Source organism: Penicillium pulvis (assembly GCF_028828015.1).
Source record: "Penicillium pulvis strain IBT 33274 chromosome Unknown contig_12_segment0_segment0, whole genome shotgun sequence".
In the NCBI taxonomy this organism is placed as follows: Eukaryota; Fungi; Ascomycota; class Eurotiomycetes; order Eurotiales; family Aspergillaceae; genus Penicillium; species Penicillium pulvis.
This window is the reverse complement of record NW_026643072.1, coordinates 1,071,385-1,097,279: the sequence shown is the minus strand read 5'-3', so window position 1 is coordinate 1,097,279 and position 25,895 is coordinate 1,071,385. Positions and strand designations below refer to the sequence as shown.

The 25,895-nt window shown below is 48.2% G+C and overlaps 12 protein-coding genes across 12 annotated transcripts; 6 read left to right on the top strand and 6 right to left on the bottom strand.

The window, feature by feature from the left end:
• Positions 1-108: 108 nt before the first annotated feature.
• On the top strand, positions 109-1,446 carry N7503_001633 (pepsin-like aspartic protease; the record flags this gene model as incomplete). The annotated part of the gene is made up of 1 exon (XM_057061180.1): positions 109-1,446. The coding sequence occupies one exon, from the start codon at positions 109-111 to the stop codon at positions 1,444-1,446; it is 1,338 nt and encodes a 445-aa protein (XP_056925142.1).
• Positions 1,447-2,589: 1,143 nt separating this feature from the next.
• On the top strand, positions 2,590-3,855 carry N7503_001632 (secretory lipase-domain-containing protein; the record flags this gene model as incomplete). The annotated part of the gene is made up of 1 exon (XM_057061179.1): positions 2,590-3,855. The coding sequence occupies one exon, from the start codon at positions 2,590-2,592 to the stop codon at positions 3,853-3,855; it is 1,266 nt and encodes a 421-aa protein (XP_056925141.1).
• A 157-nt stretch (positions 3,856-4,012) lies between these two features.
• N7503_001631 (uncharacterized protein) lies at positions 4,013-5,323 on the bottom strand (the record flags this gene model as incomplete). The annotated part of the gene is made up of 1 exon (XM_057061178.1): positions 4,013-5,323. The coding sequence occupies one exon, from the start codon at positions 5,321-5,323 to the stop codon at positions 4,013-4,015; it is 1,311 nt and encodes a 436-aa protein (XP_056925140.1).
• A 617-nt stretch (positions 5,324-5,940) lies between these two features.
• Positions 5,941-7,491, bottom strand: N7503_001630 (FAD-binding oxidoreductase; the record flags this gene model as incomplete). The annotated part of the gene is made up of 2 exons (XM_057061177.1): positions 5,941-6,403; positions 6,482-7,491. 2 exons carry the CDS (start codon positions 7,489-7,491, stop codon positions 5,941-5,943), a joined length of 1,473 nt encoding a protein of 490 aa, XP_056925139.1.
• A 521-nt stretch (positions 7,492-8,012) lies between these two features.
• Positions 8,013-9,934, bottom strand: N7503_001629 (cytochrome P450; the record flags this gene model as incomplete). The annotated part of the gene is made up of 5 exons (XM_057061176.1): positions 8,013-8,393; positions 8,448-8,715; positions 8,763-9,503; positions 9,558-9,609; positions 9,760-9,934. 5 exons carry the CDS (start codon positions 9,932-9,934, stop codon positions 8,013-8,015), a joined length of 1,617 nt encoding a protein of 538 aa, XP_056925138.1.
• Positions 9,935-10,521: 587 nt separating this feature from the next.
• On the top strand, positions 10,522-11,892 carry N7503_001628 (uncharacterized protein; the record flags this gene model as incomplete). The annotated part of the gene is made up of 4 exons (XM_057061175.1): positions 10,522-10,717; positions 10,772-10,828; positions 10,898-11,357; positions 11,406-11,892. 4 exons carry the CDS (start codon positions 10,522-10,524, stop codon positions 11,890-11,892), a joined length of 1,200 nt encoding a protein of 399 aa, XP_056925137.1.
• Positions 11,893-14,613: 2,721 nt separating this feature from the next.
• Positions 14,614-15,953, top strand: N7503_001627 (cytochrome P450; the record flags this gene model as incomplete). Its single annotated transcript, XM_057061174.1, has 6 exons — positions 14,614-14,665; positions 14,723-14,806; positions 14,873-14,969; positions 15,019-15,136; positions 15,189-15,474; positions 15,535-15,953. 6 exons carry the CDS (start codon positions 14,614-14,616, stop codon positions 15,951-15,953), a joined length of 1,056 nt encoding a protein of 351 aa, XP_056925136.1.
• A 395-nt stretch (positions 15,954-16,348) lies between these two features.
• Positions 16,349-17,899, top strand: N7503_001626 (carboxylesterase; the record flags this gene model as incomplete). Its single annotated transcript, XM_057061173.1, has 1 exon — positions 16,349-17,899. The coding sequence occupies one exon, from the start codon at positions 16,349-16,351 to the stop codon at positions 17,897-17,899; it is 1,551 nt and encodes a 516-aa protein (XP_056925135.1).
• Positions 17,900-18,014: 115 nt separating this feature from the next.
• On the bottom strand, positions 18,015-19,836 carry N7503_001625 (dolichyl-diphosphooligosaccharide--protein glycotransferase subunit OST1). The gene is made up of 3 exons (XM_057061172.1): positions 19,417-19,836; positions 18,304-19,339; positions 18,015-18,254 (listed from the first exon to the last, which is right to left on the bottom strand). The coding sequence occupies exons 1-3, from the start codon at positions 19,755-19,757 to the stop codon at positions 18,129-18,131; spliced, it is 1,503 nt and encodes a 500-aa protein (XP_056925134.1). The 5' UTR covers positions 19,758-19,836; the 3' UTR covers positions 18,015-18,128.
• Positions 19,837-19,989: 153 nt separating this feature from the next.
• On the top strand, positions 19,990-22,746 carry N7503_001624 (pseudouridine-5'-phosphate glycosidase/carbohydrate kinase family protein; the record flags this gene model as incomplete). The annotated part of the gene is made up of 7 exons (XM_057061171.1): positions 19,990-20,176; positions 20,249-20,457; positions 20,507-20,606; positions 20,659-20,700; positions 20,767-20,997; positions 21,047-21,347; positions 21,411-22,746. 7 exons carry the CDS (start codon positions 19,990-19,992, stop codon positions 22,744-22,746), a joined length of 2,406 nt encoding a protein of 801 aa, XP_056925133.1.
• Positions 22,747-22,900: 154 nt separating this feature from the next.
• On the bottom strand, positions 22,901-24,468 carry N7503_001623 (dienelactone hydrolase; the record flags this gene model as incomplete). Its single annotated transcript, XM_057061170.1, has 3 exons — positions 22,901-23,235; positions 23,297-23,965; positions 24,090-24,468. 3 exons carry the CDS (start codon positions 24,466-24,468, stop codon positions 22,901-22,903), a joined length of 1,383 nt encoding a protein of 460 aa, XP_056925132.1.
• Positions 24,469-24,668: 200 nt separating this feature from the next.
• fmn1 (riboflavin kinase) lies at positions 24,669-25,521 on the bottom strand (the record flags this gene model as incomplete). The annotated part of the gene is made up of 3 exons (XM_057061169.1): positions 24,669-25,028; positions 25,106-25,327; positions 25,405-25,521. The coding sequence occupies 3 exons, from the start codon at positions 25,519-25,521 to the stop codon at positions 24,720-24,722; spliced, it is 648 nt and encodes a 215-aa protein (XP_056925131.1). The 3' UTR covers positions 24,669-24,719.
• Positions 25,522-25,895: the final 374 nt, after the last annotated feature.

Genomic DNA, 25,895 nt, shown 5'->3' with positions numbered 1-25,895 from the left:
TACTATAAACGCCGCCTAATTTTGGGTACCCACCAGCCATGTATAAGTATCGGGATAAGTACAGAATCCTAATGGTATCAACACAATCCTCAGTGACAGTGAATTACCATGCTACTCCTCCAATTCCTCGCTATTGCTGCTGGCCCACTGGCATTCGCCGGTGCCAGCCATGTACCAACTCGTCGAACTTCAAGCACAACATCTGCTCTCATAGCAACGCAGTATGGAACTGTTTTTGATGCTCCGGTCACAATAGGGAATCAAACGTTCATGCTCCTCGTTGACACCGGCAGTAGTGATACCTACGTGATGCAGACTGGGTATAAATGCGTCAACAGCACCGACAATCTCGTCATACCGGAACTTGACTGCCTCTACGCGAACAAGACCTACCATAAATCCAAAACATACCACCACGTTTCCAATGAGATTTTCGGCGTCCAATACGGCGCAGGTATTGCAAGCGGCCTCATGGCCTACGAGCAAGTGTCAATGGGCGGCATAAGTGTCAAGGCACAGAAAGTCGGCATCTCGAATGATTCCAACCCCATGGGTGATGGCGTGAATAGTGGACTACTCGGTCTGGCCTATCCGTCTCTCACGTCCGCACACCCGGCGAACCAGACATCCAACAGCACATACTGGCATGATCGTCTGGTGTACAACCCGTTGCTGTACACGATGCATGAGCAAGGTCTTATAGATCCATACTTCAGCCTCGCGCTCGCACACACACCGCAGAATGAATCTACATCCTTTGGAGGTTATTTGACGCTTGGTGGTCTTCCACCCGTCAACCACAGTTCCCACTTCTCGACAGTCCCCGTGGAGATCACAGATAACATTCCACTGTGGTTCACATCCGGAAAAAGTGTTCGGTCGTACTGGTCAACCACCGTCAAGAATATCACTTACGGCTCATCGTTGGATAATCTGACTACAAACTCAACTTCGTTTCAAGCATTCATCGACTCCGGTAATTATATTTCTTATCTCCCCGATGCGATTGTCGATCCGATCAATGCTCTCTTCTCGCCCCCGGCAACTTATGATTCTGATTCTGGACTGTATTTTGTCGATTGCTCGGCTAAAGCGCCGAGATTTGGATTGTCGCTTGGTGACCAGACATTCTACCACGATGGCTCGGATCTTATCTACCAGACCTCTGAGGGAATTTGTGTGTCCAGTCTGGCTTCGTCTTCAGAGGTGTCTCTGGGTGATATTACTTTGAATATCATTGGTGTTCCATTCTTGAAGAACGTTGTTGCTGTCTTTGATTTCGGAAAGAACGAGATGCGGTTCGCTAAGAAGTTGAGCTCGACGCAAAGTGTATCGGGGAACACTACATCAGCCCCACTGGCCTCTGGTACCTCGATGCAGCACAATAGCCGATACGACATTGTGATTGGTTTGTTCCTGGGGGTAACGATCTGGCAGATGGCATGAAAAGCCGAGGAACTTTATATATTACCTTCTTTTTTAAGTTTCCACCCCATCTTTCAGGCTTAGCTTGATTTTTAAAGCTTGTTTTTAGAATGAGGACCTGGGGCTTTTTCTTTCGTGGCTACCACTTCGCCTTTTGTGACCTATTCTTCTCTATGAGGCTTTCGCCCCCATTCAAGCCCTCTATATATCACCCATCGCGGCCCCTCTGTAATTTCACGGTCCAATCGGACGGCCCGTCACAACTACCCCTCCTTTCTTTTTCCGCCTCTTTTCTTTTGCTAACAGATTGTGGCTGGGCTTTCGTCGCCTGTTTTCGCCTTGCGACTCGTAAAAGTAATGATTTGGTCCACGTAATTGACGCTTTGCAAAGACTGTGTCTTAGTTTCCAAAAGCCTTTCCACGAATGCTAAATCCCGCGAATACTGTTATGCAGCACACTTTCTCCACAATACTGTATGATCAATGGGTATCGCCTTGAAGTATTATGGATGTGGGTGGAGAAGTTAGGTCATAGGTATCCACTATCTTCAATATCCACTTTGTGCAAGAACCCATAGTTGCTCATCCGGATATGCCCTAACCGGATATAGATAGAAGATGAACATTCAAATAGGTATGCGTATGCGGACTTCTAAGCGAATGACCTCGGAAATATGGAATTATTCCCATAGCAACTTTCGAATCGCGACTGTGGCCAGGAGAGGGAAGAATATCATTCAATCGATACATCCATAGATGTTCTTGTAGGCTATACGCCAACTTGAGAGAATCACGAGAAGAAAACCACACATCCAAACCTGATTCCCCCGAGTTGATACCTGACATTGGGGGCCCGATCATAGAGCCGAGACAAGCCCTACCAAGAATAAATCTTGCTGGCGAGGCTGTAGTAGCCGACCGATCCGGATCTTCCGGACCTTGGAAGCTTTGTGTCTTCTCCACCTGTTTGCTGACTCGATACGAGAATTGATCTTACTGTATTTCTCCCATGCGCTGAGGCCTTTGTAAATTCCCACTAGGTATGCACTAAATCTTGGAGTCGTCAGCCGGCATTAAAATAGAATATAAGCATATAATAAGCTGCGCTTTCCCCGTTTTTCCCCCAAAAACTTTCTGGTGTCTCCCGAGCACTGTACGCCAGCTATGCTTTCCCCGGTCCGCCTGCTTCCTCTTATTGGGAGTCTTCTTCCATTCGTCTCCGGACGGCCGTCTACGAGCTCATCTGTGGTTCTTCCTCCTAGCGAAGATCCCTTCTACAGTGCCCCTCATGGCTATGAGACTAAAATCCCCGGAAGCGTTCTGCGCATACGTCACGCCCCGGGAAATCTGACAGAGTTGGTCAGCAATGCCTCCGCAGCATACAACATTGTCTACCGCACTACGAATAGCCAATATCGCCCTTCGTGGGCCGTGACCACCGTATTCGTCCCTTCAATTCCTCGTCACAGCAAAAACTCTTCCTTGCTCTCTTACCAAGTCGCATACGACTCTCATGACATTGACGCCAGCCCCAGCTATGCGATGTACTCTTCTCCTCCTATAGATGTCTCTCTCGCACTTGAAGAGGGTTGGTATGTCAACGTCCCCGATTATGAAGGTCCTCTTGCCTCTTTCACTGCGGGCGTACAATCCGGCCACGCTACACTCGACTCCATTCGGAGCATTCTTGACTCCCATGCGACCTTGAACTTCAAGGCTTCGTCCTCCTCCATCGCTTTATGGGGGTACTCTGGTGGTGCTCTTGCCAGCGAATGGGCCACCGAGTTACAGGTACAATACGCCCCGGAGCTCTCTATTTCCGGTGCTGCCCTTGGCGGCCTCACACCTAACATCACTAATGTGATGGACACTGTTACTGGCACCTTTAGCGCGGGGCTCATTCCCGAAGCAGTCCTTGGTATTGCGAGTCAATACCCAGCTACCTACGATTATTTGGTTAGTAAATTGAACAAGGAGGGAAAGTACAATCGCACGACTTTCCTCGCGGCAACAAAAATGACACTCTCGGAGGCGGACGTCGCCTTTGTTGAGCAGAATATTTTTGATTACTTCGTCGATGGCCAAGATACCTTCAACGCCCCTGTTGTGCAGCACGCGCTGAATAGGGACGGATACATGGGATATCACGGTGTGCCACAAACCCCGCTTTATGTGTACAAGGCAATCAAAGATGAGGTTAGCCCTGTGGCCGATACCGATGCTCTGGTAGAGAGGTTTTGTGGCGTTGGGGTCAATATCCTGTATGAGCGGAACACGATCGGCGGGCACTCTGCGGAGGGTGTGAATGGCCATGCGAGCGCCTTGGAATTTATCTCCTCCGTTTTGACTGGGTCTTATGATCAGCTATACCAGACGTCGGGATGTACCATCAGGGATGTAACTATTAATATTACTAGCTCGGCGCTATAGATTGCTGCCGTGCTGGTTGATGACTTGATGTGTCTATATAAAACAGCCACTGGATAATAATTCAGATGAGCTGGAGATACCAAATGTACATAAAGGTCACTCTCTTGTGTTAGGTGGATATTTCAGGCAACATGAGCGGTCATGTTTGGCGTCAGTCTCAAATGCCCACATTTTCTAATTGTAGCATCTTGAATGCTTCTTCTAACCCACCTTCCGTATCCACGATATCAGAGCCCACGTACTCTAATTTGAAATCCATCTCCGGAACTCCACTTTGTATATCGTCTTCTGATAGCAAAGCCTTCACAATAGCTACAGCCGTTCGTGCGTCCCAAAGTCCATCACGGGATGTAGATGAAGACCCCTGCATTAAGAAGAGTGACCTGCGCAGGATACGGCGATCATTTGTTTTTAAACAGATCAAGTATAGCATCGCGATAATGTTTGTAGAAAGGGTGAAACCCCGCTTGGGAGGCGATGTCTTTCCAGAATCAGAATCACATTCATTGGATGATAGAAGTGTTGATATTTGGGTAAGCGCGAGATCGAATCTGTAAGAGGCATTTAGAGGGGTATTTGCGCCATCGAGGGTACAGGAGATGTTTTCCAAGAGAACCGCATGAAAAATAAGCGCTTGGCTTCGTAGTAGAATGAGTCGTTGGCGTTGCGAGGAATCAAATGATTGGAAATGTTCATTCGTCGTCATTTTCTCTACTTTTTCTTCCAACTTTTGGAGTTGGGACTCCAGGTTCAGCCTTTCCTGAATAACAACGGATGGCACTTGAGCTAGAGGTAGGTTCTTGTATTCCACAAATTCCGTTAGATGCCACAAAATCCAATTTTGAAGCACGACAAGTGACTTTTCCAGCTCAGGTAGATCGGAAATTTCCTCTACAACCGTAGGCACCATCTCTGAAACTTCTTTTGGCGAGGCAAGTCTCAGAACAGGCGTCCTGTCGAGGAATATACTGGCGTGAATGTCAAGCTGGGAAAATATCGCCATCAATTGCACATAAGACTCCTGGTCATTCGTCAGACACGGGTAATCAGGCTGAATACGTCGCAACATATTTAGACCTTGATCAAGATGCCATAACGCTTGTTGCACATTGCCGATCAGACACTCGAATGTATAGAATATAAGGCTGCAGATAAGTGCAACTTCAACTGAAGCGTCCCGGGCAAGATGCACACGGAGCTGAGAGTGTGATCTGGTAATGAGCTGAATATGCTTGACAGACACCTTAAGGCGTGGTGACTCGGAAAAACTGTAGTCGCGATACAGACAGCTAAGCGCAACTAGAGAACTGCGTATTACAGGCTGGTCTTGACTTCTCTGTAGAATGAGGTGTTTCCATAGTGTATTCTCTGAGAATCGGGAAATGGAATCTGCTGCTTCGCAGCAGTAATAATGAAGTAGTTCACGATCTGTACGACTCCCGGGGACTTTGAACGGAATGCTGTACATTTTGATTTTTGATTGAGAGTGGGCAGCTTGAGGGTATCCGGGACAGCTTCGTCCTGTAGAAACGCATCGGTGACATTTGGGACGCTGCTCATCGCATTTCACTTTGCGGATCCTGGTTTGGTTAGTGACGGGACTGGGTGCTAGGAAACTGACTCACTTGCAGGTGGTACACCCTGTTCGAACTTTGGGCATGCTGCGGCGTGCTTTGATGGCAATCATGTCTAGATCAATTGAATTGATGAGATTGACTGGGGGATAAAAGGCAAAAATCAGTCAATTTGAAAATAGATAAAAGATGCCAAAGGAGGTGGCGCAACACTATACCAAATTTAGTTTTAGGCAGACGACGACTCGAGTGCTTAGTGGGGGCCAAAATAGTACTTGTAAGCTGTTCCTTCTTCAAGATCCCAACCTTGAAAAGGACGCGTGGCACGCCTCATTGAGGACTATTGGGAACTTTTTCATGCTCAAAATATCTTCTTCAGACGCTGGACTATGAGATTGATTTGAAAAATGAGATACCTGCGTAGGTGAGTAGCGATCTATATAATTTTAAAGCCCTGACACGTAGACTCATATTGCCTCGTCACAACAACTTTCGAACCCAAGATACCCAATCAATTAGAAAGCTTAAAGCCACCCGGAAGGCCCTTCTGAAAAAGACCCTGCGGGTCATACTTCTTGCTCACGGCCTGTAGATTACCTTTGCTCTCATACCCATACCCATCGATCACAGCCTGTCCGGCTCCCGCGTAATTATAATATTTATAAGGGCGGTATGCCCCAGCTTCCTTGGTAGCCGCCTCGATATTCAGAATCAACTTCCTTGCTGCGAGATCGACGTGCTGATCGGCGGAAGTATCATTGTAGTAGGCTGTTATGAGGGCAATGCCGAGTCTTTCCTCTCCCGTATCCAATCCTAGACTGTTCACGCGGTTCAGAACAGGAGATGGTTGGAGAGTTAGATACCAGTTCATTGCGGGAACGCTGGTAATTCCTGCGATAGATGCGTTGTAGATCTTGTAAATGGTTGAGTAGATGTCTGGGGTGTGTGCAAACGTTGTCGTGTACCAGGTTTGTCTGTCATCAGAAGATTTAGCATCCTTTCTATTATACAGTAGTACCCCGATTATTCAACATTGTGCAAAAGCTGCTTACCGTTGGTTATATGACTGGTAGCTATCCGTCTCTGCAGCGAATGACTCCATAGTATCAATGCGCAAGGCATTGGAAATAGAGGTGGCATTGTTTGCAAGACCCTGGAAAGCAGCTGGATACGCCACCGGCTTGGTATACGCCAGACCATTGCTAATCGAGCCTCCATACGTAGATGACCAGCCATAACTCTGAATCATGGCGGCATGAGGATCATACGGCTTAGCACCCATGAACCTCGAGAAAGCCAATGTCTGCGTAGACCATTGGTCGGCCTCATAAGCAATGAAACCTCCCCAGAACTTCCCAAGAGGGTAGGTACTCATGGTATACTTGGTAACAATTCCAAAATTATTCCCGCCGCCTTTCAGCGCCAGGAACAGGTCAGGATAGGAACTCTCATCCACAGTGACAATCTTGCCACTAGCCAGGACAATCTCGTATTCAAGGATATTATCGCAACCCCACCCTAGGATTGGGCCCAGGTAGCTCAGACCACCTCCAAGGAGATATCCCCCAATTCCAACGTCCGAGTCTCTTCCTCCGGTAACAGTCACATTGTAAGGATCAAGTGCCTTCCAGACTTTCCTCCATTTCCCCCCTGGTCCAAGCTCAACAGTCTGGCGATCTGCACTAAGCTTGACTTGGTTCATGAGACTGAGGTCCAGTGTTACGCCTTTATCGATGTTGGCTGCGCCGGCGTATGGCGTGTGTCCTCCACCACGCACGGCAAACTGGACCCCGGAATTGAGAAATAAGTGCAACGTTTGAATTGCCGTCGATACCTCACTGGACTTCGTCGGTTTTATCACACATGATGGCTCAAGTTCTTGCTCTTCTCTGCTGAAATACGAAGCTAAAGAGTCGGTGTAGCCCGTCGACCCGGGGAAGTAGACTGCGCCCGGCAGTTTTGTGTGGAGGGTATCGCAGGCTACCCATGTTGCATTGGCGTGTGATTGGGCTGCCTTTGCGAAGAGAGCTATGAAAACAATGAAAGATCTCCAGGGAATCATGGTGAACAAACAACAATGAAGATGGACAGCTCTGTTGAGCAAGGGTGGCTCTTTATATTAGATTGTAAAAAGTATAAAGTCCATTTTGCATCCTACGAGGCTGGTACCTAATTAGTCTCAGCCACTGGAGCTTATTTACTGCAGATGTAATGGAAAGGAGTAGAAGCTAACTACTATAGTGATGATCTCATTTTGTCCCCCACGTGGATATCACGAAGGATAGTAAGCAAAGATGTACCAGGTACCCGGCTTGCCTACACACTTACCATATTTATGTTTGCTATCACAAGTACCCAGTACATTGGTTTAAACTTCTATGCCCCTGTAATTCCCGGGGCGAGAAGAGAGGGGATCCGTTTCAGGTTCACGCAAACGCTAGGTTAACTAAGGTGGCGGTCATTGGTTCGCAAAGGCTGCTAAGAACGAACTAAAAGTCAAACACCACTACCTGACCATTCAATTTCGGCCATAAGAAACTTGTTTATTGCGAATCATAATCAGGAACCCAAAAGTCGCAATTATTACTGCCCCATATTTCGAGGACTGAGCACCATCCTGATATCCTCGCCTTTGGCGGGAGATACAACGCCAGGAATAGGCTTGGAATAATCCGGTCGGGGGAACGACGCATTCTTCGGGTCTCGTTGCTTATTCTCTGTGGCCCCCAATTCCCGATCTAGATCTCCTATGCTGATGTCGTATCGGCTAAGTAACAATGCCACGACGGGGTAGATGGCCCCTCGGGCGTAAAAACGTCCGGGGCAAAGAGTGCTTCCACCACCGAATGGACGATAACTGAGACTGGATTTTAGGCTCTTGGTTTGCTGAAAACGATCTGCTTGGACCGCTTCGGGGTTAGGGCCCCAGGATTCAGGATTGAGATGTAGTTGACGGTAAGATATCTGGAGAAACAAGCGTTAGCCTTTATACTATACAGTGTGTTTTTTACGCCTTACCAGCATCTTATTCCCTTTGCGAAGTGTGGTTCCACCGATGCAAACATCCTCCATCACATCTCGCACGATGGGAGTGCTCGTCGTGATGCGCAGGACTTCCGACATTAAAGAGTCGAGGATTGGGCAATTTTTTGTCAGATGGTGATGATCAATTTGGTCGCCTTTGATCGCTGGTAAGATCTCATTGCGTACGATCTCGAGATCGCTGGGAGTATAAACTAGGTGAGCGATCAGCCAGAATGCCGACTTGTACATATTTCCCACGATCCTATTAAGCCGTCAGCATTATGCTTACCTGGGAAAGAATTCACTCACGCCCAGGTCTGAAGAGTCAATACTCGAGCGAGCTCCTCAGTGGTAAAATTCGACTCTCGCATATTGTCCTCTAGAGCAATCATCCAAGGGGCCGCGCCCGGTCGCTCACTACGAGGTAATGAACAATACTTTTCAAATAAATCAGTCATCTCCGCCTTGGCTGCAAGCATATCCTGACTCAAAAATCCGGGCAAATTGAAGAGAAGCTTCCAGTTGACTCTTTCCCAGAGCATGAACCAATGCACGAAATCAGGCTTGAGTTTCCAGATCGCTGGTCCATAAAATACTTCAAGAACATTGGTAATTAGCGCCTCGATACATAGCTCCTCGAGAGAGATAGCCTTCAGGCCGTTCTTTTCGCCCAAAAGCGCTGGATGGGGGCCTTCGCGTTCGAAATCAAATGCGCGACGGACCAGAGGCAGCGTGTTCTGGTCAAGGAACACATCTAGCATAATTCCAGGCGCCAGATGATGGCGAAGAGTATCCACCATCATCCAGATCGGTGGAAGTGGTCGGGGCTGCTGCTGATTAAACGAAGCAGATTCATCCACGGTGAATAGCTTGTCCACTCCCTTTGGATTCATCCCCACACCAGCATGTATGCTTCGGACGATAGCCTCATTCGAGAGAACGGCTTCTTTCCTGTAAGTCTCGGCTACATGCTTAGGATCGGTAATAATGTAAATCTTGACTCCGCCCGCAACGATTGCGAACGGTCGCTTCGAGCCGCCGAATCGCTCACTGTGTGGCTGTAAGTCTTTGAAGGCTCAAAATCTCCAAGAATAGGTAACCAACATTATGCGGGCTAGCGATCCGTTGAAGTCAAGTGCGAGTGGTATTGCATGACCTGAGGTACATTAGACTCATGCAGTGGTACGAGGTTGCAGGGGGCAAGGCACTGTCTGACCTAGAACTATTGGCGTATCACAAACAAGGTCAGTGATTGTGACTCAGTCTGAAAACGAATGCTTGCCTGCAGCAAGACTCAGAAACTTACAGGGAATCCAATATGGAGCTTCTTTGGGTTCGTTTGGATATAGTCTGGGGAGAACGGAAAACCTCCACAGTCTCCAAGTTAGTAAGAGACCAGCCCCAATTAACAGTAAAATCAAGGTTGTGCTGTCACAGATGCTATCCAGGACTTGTGCCCATAAGAGCGGTAGATTCGCCATTTAGAAAGTGGTAAGATGGATTATTTCAGAGATATTGAAGAAGCAATTGTTCATTTAGTTATCTTCAGTTTCCCTTCGTCTCTGAGTTCCAACACCTTTATACTATACTTGAGCGACAAGCCTATCGTAATTGCTTAATCTGCCACACTGAAGCTCCAATCCAGTGCAGTGGTACTGTAATCCTTCAAATCTCCCCTTGTCAAATAAGATGGTTTGCGACCCACTTCTTGGGGGCTGAATTTCGATGGTCATGCAGGCCTACAGATCTGCAGTGAGCGTCCAAGACCATTGGTGGGGTTACATACAGAAACGCCAATACTGTCCACACCAACTTGGAAGGTGACTGCAGGGATGGAAGGGATAAGATTCCTGCACGGATAGAGCGCGTGGCCCCCAGGATCAACACAAGCTATCCACTCCCCAGACTTGGCCCCCATTCTCTGCCCTCTTTCCACCTAATTGCCGAAACCAACTCGTGTTTATGGTGGGGTTATATAGAAGCCATGAGATATCTGCGCGCCGCGTGGTGATTGCCCACCGTTCTTCAGACTTCCACCTGGCCTATTTTTCGACTTTGCAGGACCGCCATGTCTGCAGCCGACTTGGCTAGTATGCCTGCGGCAACGCCGCCACCTGGCGTCACTGCGAATTTCGACAATCCTCCATCAAATGCTTACATTCTTATAATTGTGACGACTATATGCATGGTGCTCTTGTATATGACTATGACCATCAGTCTATATGCTAAGATCAACATCCGGAAGAAGATGGCTTTGGATGATTGTGAGATGCTTGCCTTGTTCATTGACAGCCGCGTGACCATGCTAATACCTCCAGGGACTCGATTAATTGCGACATTTGGTACAACAATATACTACATCGCCAGCGTCATCGGTACTGCTTCCAAATTCATAAATTCCTGATTTTGTTCCAGGCCATGGACTAACTTATTGTGCTATGTAGCTGTTACCAAAGGCAAATTCGGTATTCACATGTATGATCTCACAGCAGCCGATGCCATGTGTACTTCCTTCATCATCTCGGGGTTCTTCACAAATTGGTTAACCGCACTGGTATGGCCATTCGCCAAGTCATCCTTCTTCCTCATGTACCTTGAGATGTTCCGCACCGTACGCTGGCAGCGATATGCCAATTATATTGGGCTATTCGTAACCTGGGGCTTCTACACTGCTGTCTTGGTGGCGACTCTATCCTTTACAAGCCCAGCGCCCGGCGAAACATGGCAAAAATCTTTGACCTCCGCACGCTACGCCAAAATGGAGGCTTGGATCATGCCTATCGCTTCAATTAATCTCGTCATTGACGTCTATATCCTTGTTCTGCCTATTCTTCCGATCCTGGGTCTGAGATTGAGTACCAAGAAAAAGTTGGGGGTGCTTGCAATCTTTGCTACCGGTTTACTGTAAGTGAACACCCATTGCATTTCTATAGGATGCTAACGATGCTACAGTGCTTGTGTCGCCTCCTCACTGAGTATCTATTTCAAAATGGTCTTGGATTGGCATTATACCGACTACAGCTACTATACTACCCCTGTTTTGATAATGTGTCTAGTGGAAATGTGTGTTGGTGTCACGGCCAGCGCGATGCCATCGATGGCGCTATTCTTCCGACATAAAGGCGGCAAGGTGACGCGGGTGTTCTCCCGGTTCACGCGATCATCTCAGTCTCGGTCATCTCAAAATATGAATGCAAAGCGGGTCGAGTCAGCGGGTGATTCTGTCGACTCTGACCAGTGGCCCCTTAAGGATGTTAGCTCCTCCAAGAGCCACTACGACGGCACGGACGACAACAACCATCTCAACTCAGTTCAGACATTTATTCAAGCTGCTACTCCAACCAGCCAGGTGGACCGTGACGGTGCAATTTGCCTGCAATATGCGTTCAATCAGGGCTATGAACAGCGCGGGAAATCAGATCCTGCGAACCAGGTCTAGTCAACCGCTCAACACGAAGAACAATCCAACTTAGATATGGATGTATATAATGAAAATCTCATGACAACATACTGATTTATCTTTAATGTTTTTTTTTTCTTATTCAGTTGAAAACAATGAGCTCTAATGTACTCGTTCTACAGATTAGTACCCTCGATTACGAAACCCTCGGCTTATCCGTGTATTTCGCATGGAACGACGCTCCCGTACCAGGCACTGTACAGAGAATCCTTCAGCTGCAACCTCACCTGAATTAGCCCATGCTAGTATCACATATACTCAACCCTTGCAGATCTCTCCTGCAATTTAGGCTACCCCGTGCTGTCCGCGTGTCGAATAGGTAAGGAGAGACATCACCCCCACCCTCTCTACAACCTTGTGAGTGGAAACATTGCATGTTGACCAATCACACTATCACGCCCTTATTCCTGATGAATGTGGAATGCAGATCCTTCAATACATGGTCCCTAAATATAGATACAAGCATGATGTGACTTAACAAGCGCAAAGTTACCTTTACTCTGAGACTATGATTAGAGTTTCGGCGTTATAACTATTGCCCTTAGTGCAGAAATCTACATTTGGGGGCTAAACAAAACTTGGAACCTAGAGGTGTAAGCTTACAGCATACCAGCCTTGGCGCATGTGTTGCAAGGTTTACACCCTGTCACAGCGCCAGGGAAAGAAAATCGTGGCGGGAACTTTAATCCCAAGCTCAAATCTTTGTATCTCGAGGTTATATTGAGCTGCCGCCTGGAACAGAATGTCACAAAATCCCAAAAAGCTTCGCATGGTCTTGATTGATTCCAATCTTGGCACCTCAATCATTTGGCACCTCGATCATCGTGATTCTTGCATCAATGTCCCTGGGATCGCATTTTCCACTAGTCATCACTAGCGCATAGACTCGACATTGATTTCGGCTTTAACGAGAATTTTCGGTAACGCGCCTATTGATCTTCAGCAAGGACCGAACCAGACCGGGATTATGATCGGCCGTGACCTCATTGTAGAATACGTCAGTGGTGACTCCTTATCTGAATTTGGTTTCGGGGCCATTGTAACCGTAAACAAGGAATACTCTGTGACCTTGGAGCTTCTCTGCTGATCTCAGTAGAAATTTTGAATGGCGTTGTCACTCTTTTTCCCCCTTTTTCCGTTACGTGGCGAAGGGGCCGTTTACATGAGGGGATTACCAAGATTACCAATTGTCTGTACTCAAGTGTTTTCAACACAAAGTTCTGTACAAAGACATGGATGGCCTTAAGTAGAACCCTGAAGTAATAAGCTCAGCATAGCTCTCCATCATTCCCGTCTGCTCGTTATCAGGCAGCCCATAGCTCTCCATGCTCCACTAGGAAGCAGAATGAGATGAGACTCATGCATATGAATAAGATACTTCATAAGGGACCCCTCGCTTGGGAAGTATCCCATGATTTTGTGGCGCTTGTGAATGTGTACGCCAGGCTTTCTAGGACTTTTTTACATTATCATTGGACCAAGTTGAAGGATCAGCGCAATGGATGCCCTACTTGGTTAATGCAGGATGTCGCTCTTAGTGGTATCAGTCGCTCGGCTATCGCATCTTTCGGCCTCGCCGTTATGAAACAGCTTCTAAAGTCTATTTGTGTATTCCGATCGTACTGTCCGGTTGAAGCTTCGCTCATCTTGTCTCAGCGGTGGAGAAGATAGAGCGCATATGGTTCTGCGAGGATCAACCTGATAGGCCGCATAAAATAGCCAAACACTGCAGCAAGCCTTCAGGCAATCTCACGCGATGAAATCTGCTGCTTGTTGTTCTTCAGGCGGCCGCATGCCGTGGCTACCCGCTAGATTACAGTATATCATAGATATTGTAAAGCCTTCATTGGTTACTGAATTCTGAATTTGGGGGCCAGCCCTCGCGCTCTTCAGGGCCGGATGCCAAGGTGTTGTGCAAACGAGATAAATACCCTAGTAGACTAAATCTACTAGGGTAATTTTGGAAACGTTGATCGAGTCACCGGAGATCATATAACGTCATCTAATCAAGAGACGGGAATGCTACCACGTTGAAGCTCTTGTACTTATCATATCTCAGCCTACGTTCGCTCTTGCTTCCTTCAATCATTCTTACCAACAAGTCATTCATGGATTCTGATCATCTAGCTCCTTGGCTCTTTGCCGTGGGGTTGACTGTACTTGTGTTGGCGGAGCTATACTTTCTTGTTCAGGTCTCTACTCCACCCTTTGAATCCTTTGTACCTGCAAGGGGCGTAGCGCTGACTTTATCTCAGGATACGACAGACTGCATCAAATACAAGAATCACTCGGTCTACAAGATTAAGCAAACCTTTGAAGATTTTGTCAGTTCCAATTTCATCTTTTCGACTGAGCAACTAAGCTTATTTACCTTGTAGTCAAATGGCAAATTTTACAATCCGTGGGCAACTCAGCCCATCATCATTGAGCCTACGAGGAAGAAGATGATTGAACTGAGTGAAAATACTGCCTTGTCACAACGTGCAGTATACGCCGATGTACGATGAGTATCGCCTCAGTGATAATTCCCTGGCCCACCAGACATTCACTGATGGTATGCAGATGTTTGGATTTAAAAACACATTGAGCAACTTCAACCATAATGAGATTGCGGCCCATAGATCACGACTATTCTCGCTGATCCTTAGTGTCAGGGGCAAGGGTCATCTCCGTCAAGTTTCTCCATATCTTCACAAGAGAATGGAGATTTTTGTTGGATGTGAGTTGAGTCTGAAGCCAGTCATGGCTAACGGTAGGCTCATGCATTTTGCCTCCGTTATCTCTTTATTGAGGTGCTGATATATTGTAGGATCTATTAAAATTGGGTTGGCAGATACGTGCAAGCTGGTGAATTCCCGTCTTATGGCGGTAGCTTTCTTTGGTGAAAAACTCGGTAAGTGGCATTTTGATGTGAGTTTAGGATGTCAGTTTAGTATGGCAACTAACCTATGCGGCTAAGCATCTGAGCCCATATTTGCTGAGGCTATCTACCAACATCCCTTGCAAACTGTGACTTGTATGAGTCTGTTTCAACTTGCACCATCGTTTACGTACCCGTATGTCCAACTTCTATTACATGTTGATGTATTAGGCTAACACTAACAGATTTATATCCGCCATTGTGACTCGGAACGGGCAAGCAATGAAACAAGTTGAAGAGCGGGTGTGCCCCATCATCGAGAAGGGAGTGGACAGCTGGGATCACCCCTCACAAGTAGAACATGTTAGTTGAAGCTCCCTATCTCTAGTTTTGCATAGGCTCACATATCTTATAGACAATCCTCTACAACATGATCGAAGAAACGAAAGATAACCGCGGCTACTGGACCCCGGCCGCCGTCTGCCAGGCAATTATGGGACTTTGGCTCGCAGCATCACATCAACCATGGGTGAATCTGTATATTTTCATATATCAGCTTTGCACACATCCAGACTGGCAAGATATAATCCGAGAGGAATTCCGCGCAAACGGCAGTGGCATGGACTTTGACAGCCTTCAAAACCTCCCCCTGTTGGACAGCTTCATGCGAGAGAGCTCAAGATTTCACTGTTTGGATAAGCGTATGTGCCGAACCTCCTTTTAAGCCACCGATACCTAATGGCTGACTGGCCCTGTGTTAGTAAATATCCGCCGTAAGGCCATGGGCGACTACACCTTCTCGGATGGTTCGACATTCGCCCCGAAAGGGTCAACTGTCTGCGTCTCCAACTATGACGTATCGCACGATCCCGGGAATTACCCGAACCCCGATATATTTGATGGCTTTCGCTTCGTGCGTGGCCGATCCAATGACCGGACTACTGGATATGCCGATGTCTCCGAAAAGAATCTTATGTGGGGCTATGGCTCGCTAGCTTGCCCTGGGAGGGTGCATGCATCTTTCGTCATTAAGTTTGTGTTGTGCTCGCTACTTCTTCGGTACGACATGCGGCTCGAGCGGGAGAACATGCGTAGTCACTGGACATACGAATCGTTCAGCATGCCTTATGGGTCGACGAATGTTATGTTGCAACCCCGAGAGATTAGCAGTCAAGTGTAAAGTTCTTAAGTTCTTTTGTTCCTGACGAGATGTGAAGACTCTTCTGGACACCTTCAAATTTTTCAAGTGCTATACTGTTAAATATTCTGACGGCATGTATAATGATGTCGAATTTCATTTCGATTGCTACAGTAACCAGAATACGTCGTAACTGAAACTTCTTTTTGGCTTAGTATATGCCCCAGTTTTCACTTTTACGGGAAGCGGGATAAATATTAAGCCCTTTTATCCCCATGGTTTCCCCACATTTTTCACTAATTACACTAAGGAAACTTGGATTCGGACAATTCCATCGTGCCATTCGGCGAATTACCATGACAAAAAACTTATAAAAATACTATCGGAAGCTATTCGGGTATTGCTGATCTCTCATTGACAGCTGATCTATGCACATAATGAAGTTCCACCTTGCAAGTGCTGTACTGCTGGCTGCTACAGCTCAAGCAGCAACGGATCCTTCTTTGACAGTTCGTACTGTCACAGGAGCCTTTACTGGACTTCGCAATGCCAATTTCAGCGGGGTGCGAGAGTTTCGTAACATCCCTTTCGCTCAGCCCCCAGTAGGCTCATTACGTTTCCAACCTCCTCAACCGCTACCACCATCAACCCAGCACCACTACTCCACACGCTTTCCCCCATCGTGTCCCCAGTTTGTGTCTAGCGATGCCAGCTTCTGGAATCTCTTCGTTCCCTATCTACTAGTGGAAAATGGAAACCAAAACCATACCAGCGGTCTCACCTTACAGACTAGCTCGGAGGACTGTCTGAGTCTCGCCATCTGGACACCATACAATGTCTCAGCAACAGCCAAGCTCCCCGTCATCTTTTTCATGACGGGCGGTGGCTTTGAAACCGGCGGAATCGACATCGCCGGCCAGATCCCTGCATCTTGGGTCCACAGAACCCAAGAGCATATCGTTGTAACAATCAACTACCGCGTCAACATCTTCGGCTTCCCCAACGCAGGCGGCCTCAACAACCCCAATCCCGCAATTCTCGACCAACGCATGGCTCTGGAATGGGTTCACGAGAACATCGCCGCCTTCGGCGGTGACCCCGAAGCTATCACAATGTGGGGACAATCCGCCGGCTCACAAAGCACAGATTACCACAACTATGCATTCTGGGATAACCCCATTGTGCAAGGCAGTTTCTCTCAGTCTGGAACAGCACTGAAGGCCCTTCCGTCAGAGGACTATTCACACTCGAACTTCACTTTCGTCGCTAAACATCTTGGTTGTGACTTCCCGCACAATCCCACCGCAGAGCTGGAATGCATGCAGCAAGTCCCTATGACCATGATTGAGAACTTCGTCGGCCAGTACGACGGGGAACCAAGCCTTACCTTCGGGCCCATCGCAGATGATCTCTACATTTTCTCGGATTATCCTGCCCGCGCTGCGGAAGGCAAGATCTCGCCCAGACCGGCCATCTTCTCCGATGCAGCTAACAATGATGCGACGCTTGATACATGGCCGTCTGCCAATGTCACTGTTGGGCCATATCAGCCTACGGTCAATGAGGGCACGCTTAAGGATTGGGTTTGTCCTACTGCCAATACTAGTATTCTGCGTGCAAACGCGAACGTTGCGACATACCGGTATCAGTATGCTGGAAACTGGTCGAACGAGGATCCGTATGCTTGGCTTGGGGCTTATCATTCTTCTGACCTGATGATGAACTTTGGGACTTACTTTTACAACGTTACCAATGCTACTACTGGTCCCTCTGCTCGGGAGATTAAGACGAGTCAGGTCATGCAGGATCATATTTTGGCATTTATGAAAGATCCCGTGAAAGGTCCGCCTGCTATGGGATGGATGCCGTATACTTATGGGAGCAATGTTCTGCGATTTGGAGCGCATGGGGTGCCGGTGCAAAATGTTAGCGGATATGAGATTGATGGGCCATGCTTTGGGAATGGGACTTATAATCCTTTCCCTTGATTTTCATATATAATGAGACGATGAGATGATCTCAATATTGGGAATGACTTGGCTTATTGGATGTCGAGAGTAGCTAAAACTTGAATCTTCTACTATCTTTCGAAAATTTGAACAGCTCAGAAAGAACTTAATGTTGTATTTGGTGCTTCAGTCCTCGGACTTGAATATAAAGACTGGGACAGGTTCAATAAAAAGACAATATGAAACATGCTTCTTCCAAGACGCGCATTTAACGCTTCTTAATGCTGGTATCGATGCTGCCAAGGAACCAAATAGCAACAAAGAAAGCAAGCAGACCGCCGAAAATGGTGAGAGGCTTGCGGAAGGCATCCATAAGGGTGTGGTCATAGGTCACCTAAATGTTGTCAGTATGTCACAAAAAATTTCACGGAGAAAGAACTTACCACCAGCTGCGCGTCACGCGCCTCGTCGGTCAGACTATCAACCTCCAGGGTCAATGTAGTCCGGCCAAGAGTGTCCATGTAAGTCTTGAAAGTGGAAAGGCTGGCATTAACCTGGCTCATACCAGGAAGGCCATTGCTATTGGCGCCCTCAACAGTCTCGAAACGGACGTTGTGGGCACCCTCGGGGAGAACAACGCGGAGAACAACGTGCTCATACTGAACACCCTCGGACATCTTGGGACCCTGCAGGAAGGGAACCTTGAGGACATAGGAGTCCACACCAGTAGCCCTGCGCAAGAATCCAGAAAGGTCGTTGTTCCAGCCCACCTTGAAGCTGTAGTTCCAGCCGCCAAAGATCGGGTAGCGAGGCTTCAACTCCAGGTTGGCGGCGGTCTTGCCGTTGCCGGGGCGGTAGCGGCTAGTCGAGACGTTACCAATGTCATCGATGAAGTACGGATCCACAGAGCCGGGCTGCAGAGGGTAGGTAATTTCACGGACAGCAGAGGATGGCGCCTTCTGGTAGCTAGCGAAGGTCCACTCAACGCGCGAGAACTGGTTGGTCAGCTGCGAGGCGTTGTTGCGTAGCCAGTACCGCTCCTCAGTAGCCAGGTTGCCACCCCAGTGGGAGACCTCCAGATCACGCTCCAGCAGACTAATACTGATCACAGGGTTGGTGAACTGGTAGCGCACAGTGATAGGCTGCTCAGTGCCCGGAGCCACCTTGGCCGTCTCGTATGGTCCATAGGTATAGGTGGCGCCCTTGCGCTCCGGATCAGCACCAGACTTGAGTCCAGAGGTCTCGGTGTAGTCGGGCACGTCAGTGCTTGGGAACTTGAGCTTGGTCTTCTGGGTGACGGTCTGGTAGGCAGAAGGCACGTAGGCGGAGAAAGAGTAGGTAAGGTACTGCTTGTCGCTTTGTCCAATAGTCGCAGGACGTGGGCTCAGCGCGGAAAGGACGGAGTAGGAGATTCCAAGGGTGATCTGAGCTTTCGGGGCGAGAGGCTCAGCGAGATGAACAACGAAGTACTGGTTACCACTATTGTATTGAGATGTTGATTAGTATTGTTTTATTTGTTTCTTCGAAAGCCATTGGCATCCACAGTTGCAACCTACGTAGAGACAACAGGCTCAGTAACCTCCACCTCGAAGCGACCATTCTCAGTTGCCTTCTTATCCCGAACTTCGAAGCCTCCAACGCGGCCAAAAACATCCGAAGGGAAGGGAATATAGTAGTCGCTCTGCGGCTGCTTGTCGACATTCTCTACCACAACATTGATAGTCTCCCGGACGTATCCTTTTTCCAAATTGGTGTTCCGAACCAAATTCACGTTCTTGAAGACCTGCGGGGGCTTGAAGTCGGCCGGGACAGCGAGTTGAGTTGGAGCTGTAAAGCTCGAGGCGGCAGCCAGGCTGGGCACAAGCAGCCCAAGCACTGTGGCGGTGAAAAACCTCATCCTGAGTATTTCACGGAGCACACAATGTCTCCGAATTGAAATGGGGTATCAAAATTGACGAGGTTGATGTGGAGAGGTGGTTGGACGAAGCTGATGAGGTGTCCCGATCTGTATACGCAATACGGCGGGCGCAGCGGCCAGGGAGCGCACTCCGCTTTCTTATCAGTGATAACAGCTTCTCCTCTTTTTACTTCCATCACTTGGCGTTCTACATTCCTCTCTGTACGCCGCAATGTTTGCTTCGAGAGCTTCAGTCTTGTCAAGGTGCTGTAGGGGAATGAGGGCACCTCGGAGTCGCTATTTTCATGACCTGCCTAGCTCTTCTCAGAGCAAATTTCTGAAGGTATCAGAAGAGGTTCGCGATGCTGTTGCAACGGGCAAGCCGGTTGTCGCGTTAGAAACGACCATTTATACTCATGGTGAGTGCTGTTGCATCTTAGTTTTGGAGATTCATAGTCCGTTCGGTGAGCAGATAGCTTAAATTTCGCCAGGCTTCCCGTATCCGGACAACATCGCTTTGGCATCGCTGTTAGAGTCTGTCGTTCGAGCCAACGGTGGAGTTCCAGCAACTATAGGTGTGCTCGGAGGTATCGCCCGTGTTGGCATGAGTGCAGAAGAAATCATGGAACTTGCCTCTACAGCCGAGAAGAAGACTGCATTGAAGGTCTCCAGGAGAGACCTGGGCTACATCTGTGGCATGGTTGGTTATCCCGCAACTCATGCATAGGAACGTACTAAACCCGTTTCAGGGCCTTGCAGGAAAGCCAATTCATGGTGGTACCACAATCTCCGGCACCATGATTCTATCCCAGCTTGCTGGTATCAAGATCTTTGGAACAGGCGGACTAGGTAAGTTTGACCTAGCAATTCTGTCTGAATACCCAGTCTAATTAATCTCTAGGTGGTGTTCACCGTGGCGGTGAATATTCCATGGACATTTCTGGTAGGTTACACATCCCCCGCAAGCACGGGGACTGTGCAGCAACTGACTGATCTCTTCCTAAAACAGCTGACCTGACTGAGCTGGGACGGACCCCAGTAACGGTCATCAGTTCTGGGTGTAAGAGCTTTTTGGATATTCCCCGCACACTTGAGTATCTCGAGACTGAGGGTGTCTGTGTGGGTACCTTTGCCGATGGACGTGAGGGCTCCGTCGATTTCCCGGCTTTCTTCACTCGGGACAGCGGATTCCGCAGCCCACGCGTTATCCAGAATGAAGCTGAAGCTGCTGCGATAGTTTGTAAGTTTTAGTCATGGCTGGAGACTTTGGCTACTAACAAAGTTTACAGACGCGCAATCCAAGCTTCCCGTCACCTCTGGAATTCACTTTGCCAACCCCGTTCCATTAGAGGCCTCTGTTCCCAAGCCCGAGATGGATGCAATAATTGAAGAAGCTGTTCGCCTTGCAGATGTGGAGGGCTATCATGGTAGTGATAACACTCCATTTGTTCTCGCGAAGATTAAAGAATTGAGCGGCGGGAAGAGTGTGATTGCTAACCGTGCTCTTATTGAATCCAATGTCGAACGTGCGACTCGTGTTGCCGTGGAACTAGCTAAACTTGAGGAACTTGACCGCGGAGGCGCAGCTCAGTGAGTTAAGCTCTAGATACAAATACATATCAGCGCTAAGTCCGGACATTTGCTTCTACATAGACACATGCCTGCATTCCCGAATTTTTCTCGGTCAGATCAATATCCTCCCACGCAGCCTAATCCTGAGCCCGTCCCAGAATCTCCTAAGGAGCCTAAGGAGGTCTTTTCTGAGGCAGAAAATGCAGATGTTGTGGTTGCTGGCTCCCTTGCTATCGATCTGTCCTGTGACTACACGCCATTCAGTGATGAAAGCGTCCAGGTGACGCCTGTACCACACACTTCCAACCCCGCTGTCATCGGGCAGAGCCTCGGAGGTGTCGGCCATAATGTCGCACTCGCAGCCAGCTATGTCGGGAGTGATGTACTCTTCTGCAGCGTTGTAGCAGACGACCTCAGCGGTCGAGCAGCACTCGCATCACTCGAGACTGAAGGTCTTAGCACTGCAGGTATTCAAGTTCTTCCACCAACATCTGGTACTCGCACGGCGCAGTACATTGCCATCAACGACGCCAAAAAAGATCTCCTCGTTGCAATGGCCGACATGGGCATCGTAGAGCTACCGGAGAAGCAGCTCGACTTCGATGGCTTCTGGGAGCCTTTACTTCAGAAAACGAAACCGAAGTGGGTCGTTGTCGACGCGAATTGGCGCCCAGAGGTCCTAGCTAAATGGACTACTCTTGCCAAAAGTCACGGTGCTCGCGTCGCTTTTGAGCCTGTCTCTACCGCTAAATCTCGTCGCCTCTTTGCCCATGATGGCGTCAGCCCGGTCATCGGACCTGCACAAACCGTCCCCAACCACGCTATTAGCCTTGCCTGTCCCAATCGTCTCGAGTTAGCTGCTATGTACACAGCTGCCCGTGAAGCCCTGGTATTCGATTCTCCGGGTTGGTGGGGCGTTATTGATGCCATGGGCATGTCGCAGAGCGGATCCCGAGAACGGCTAGTCTACCTCACCTCAGCCGCCCTTGTCGATGAAGGTCTTCCCCAGCAATCAATCCAACTCCTTCCATTTATCCCCTGTATTGTCACAAAGCTGGGCGAGGCTGGTGCACTTTTGACGCAGCTTTTGCCTCCTGGTGATTCTCGTCTTACGGACCCTGATTATGCGCCGTATATCATTGCCCGCGCATCAGCATCTCCGGATGTCTCCTTCGGTGGAGTGTATATGCGTCTTTTCCCACCAGCTGCTAAAATATCCCCTGAGAATGTTGTTAGCGTCAACGGCGCCGGGGATACCTTGTTAGGTGTTTTGGTGGCTGGTTTGGCAAAGAAGGATTCCGCTATGCGTATCGAGGATATCCTGTCGGTGGCACAGGAGGCTAGTCGGCGAACCCTTGCAAATGCTGGGGGTGTAAGTAAAGAACTAGTGGGCTTGCGGGGCTCCCTGGGATTATGATATCCTTAAGATTCGGTGCATCCGTCATTTGCATAGGTACATAGCGCTTGTTGATATTAAAACATCTAATCAATGCATGGAAGGGTAAATATCTGATATTTTTTTCTCACTCTTTATCTACATCCATATTATTACAAGGTTGATAAAGAGCATATCAACCTATCACATCCATCTTCGGCACAAGTCCGGAATCCAAAACCCCAGCCTGTACAAGTACATCTGCCTGATCCCAATACAGACTCTGTCTCACAATACGATCCGCACGAAAACAAGCCACAACAACGATGTTCACAGAGATATCGCGATCCGTCGGCTGAACACCCGGTAACAGCCAAGGTACCTCAGCAGTATGGCAAAACGAAAAGCGGACCTCGTCCACAATTTTATCCGTGCCTACTGTTCTTGACAGAAGACGGATATGCTGACTAGGGGGTCCAGCGGGGATGAATACATCTTTGAAAAAGGACTGGAGGGTCTGATAATCGGAGCCTAGTAACATATCAGCAATAGAACAAGCATATATCAATATGACAGGAACTTCAAGATTCACCTCCTGCTTTAGTTGGAATGCACTCCACAGATAACCCCTCTTCGTCTTGATCCTCACCCCGTCCCCCCATAATCTCAATAGCAGACCTCGAGGTATCAATATTACCTTGCGCTCTGGACTGGTCCAGCTCGGCAAGTAGTCGCTGCCAATACTCTTCCCAGATCGTCTCAATGCCAGCAACAGGCCAGTTACTTCCAACTCCAAATGCGCGTGTTAAACAACCTAGTACCCTGCTCCAGGACAGATTCAAACTGACGTCGTCACTTGGTATATCTTCTTTCTCTCGCTGGATCTGATGTCTGTATTCCGCAAACCCGGCTTGTGAATCTGGGTACGTAAATACATGACACCGATGTCGCTTTTTGTACGTAACATCTCCCTCAGAAGATAATGTTATCCAGGGCCAGAATGTGCATTTGCTTTCCATTTCGCCTGGCATATGGATTTGAATTGGCAGGAAGTTTGCTGATGAGCCTGGTTGGAATATTGATTCGGTTTCTGAGCAAGCTGGAGTACCGCATAGGCTTTGAATATCCATGCTGGATTTATGAATGTATGTTGATGAAAGGGGGTAGTATGCTATTAGAGCACATAGTCGTGGGAAAGGGTTTGTATTGCTTGAGATGAGATGGTGGGATACTAGGAGGTAGTATGCTGGTCGATTATATGCTGTTATTATAGTTAGCTTGGACTTTTATAGTTAGATCATTGGTCTCAACGTTTATTCTATCATCTATAAATGGGCGGTTGCATTCCAACGTCTCTAGCCTTGGATATTTGAAGTGTAACTTACCAATTATAGCATACCTCTCCCCATGCTCCAAGTCATCTTCCCTCATTTGCACTTTATTTTCCAGTGCCTTGCGGTCTTTCTCAGCATCGCCAGTGCACATAAAAGGCATATATTCCACGTCGAAGGCCTCAGCCCGAAACTGCCGAATAATCTCCGGATCAAATTCCGGTGAATCAGATATCAAGATTAGAAGCCGTGGTATTGGGTCTTCTGCTTCATAGTCATGTCGACGAGCGCGCTTCACTGAAGCAGCACTGTCTTTTCTATGCAAGACATGGGAGTTAGATGAAATATTCGAATCTTGGCCTGCGCCGGTTGTTCCGCTCTCGGTGTTGGAGCCTGTCGCTCGTCTAGTGAGGCGCTGAAAGATGTTCACCATTATGGTAGTTGATCTAGAATGTAACGAACTTATGAGGACTACCTGGTGTGTCAAAAGGTGAAAATCAGATTCTTTGGGACCAGGGGTACATATTACATTGCGTTGTCAGTGCTTAGGGTTGTGACGTCGACGAGTACCGATAAGGTCCGGGTAGAGTTGCTCCGAATGCCCACCTGTATGATTACCAACAGCTTTGAGAATCCTTAACATAGGCACATCTATTTCATAAGTTCTATCAAATAATCCGGCATCTATATGCTGCTTTTCAAGGGGAAGCTTGATAACCACTTCCGATCTTCGGCAGCCTTCTCCGACGCGTGCCCGTCATCAACGAGGTACCGCTTGTACGCATCCCGCATAAGACTCTGTCGCGCAACTTCGCAGTCGATACGAATATCCTCGATCAGTGCATCCACCGAGACGTAATCGAATTCTGGCCGGATATATCCCAAAATGAGCAGGTTGAGGTGCGTATTGTAGAAATCGGGGAGACGGTTGAATTTGGGCTGCGGAACGGCTGTTGGAGATGGCTCGGTGAGAGAGGGTAAGATATGAATTTCCTGGGTTACAGTGTAAGCTATGTTCAAAACCGAAGTTTTATCGATGGGGAAAGGGTCAAGGCGAATGAGCTACTTACCACCGACCGCACGGTATTCTTATAGTAAGGATTGTACCCAATGCTCAGAACTGCCGGCTGCACAATAGCCTCTCTGGCTTTCTCCGTATCTCCAGTTAATCCATGTTCGTGTGCAAAGTCCTTGGGGTCAAGTGCTACGACTCCGTAGTAGACGCCTGTTGTCAGTTCTGGGTGTGTCTTGGATAAGTCGTCGGCGGGGATGTTGGCGGTTGGGATTCCAAGCTGCAGACTAAAGCTTAGTACACTTCTACATGGTTGAATGCAAGGAGTCCACGCAATGGAAGCTTGGTTCGGCATACATCTTTGCTACCTCGGCCAAAGCCTTTGATCACAGGCCCGGACAGTCGAATGGGGAACGGGGCGTCAGGGCCGGCATCAGGGCCAGCAACAGGATCGCGGGGCTTATCGGGTCTCATTGTGAACAAATTGGAGGAGAAATCAAATCCTCTACAGGATTTTCTGGCGATCGAGTGCGGTGATCAAGATTGTGCGACGTGGAGTCGGTGCGCGGGGCTGCGTAACTCCAGATAGCGTAGTTGGTAAATGGAGTTGGTAGAAATTGCGATGACAAGAATTTGACCAATCAATCAAATAGATAGTTGAGTGACGAAGCTTTCCAGGTATTAGTGAAGTGTAGTAGGAACCGACAATGACAAGGGAATGTCAGATAGAAGCTATTGGAAGCGGAAGAGCGGATTGATGGTGGGGCTACCGATAAGCAAAATCCCACACCTGAGGCATCTCTACCAAATGCATATGCAACTCAAATCCACTATAGTTAAACTGATAT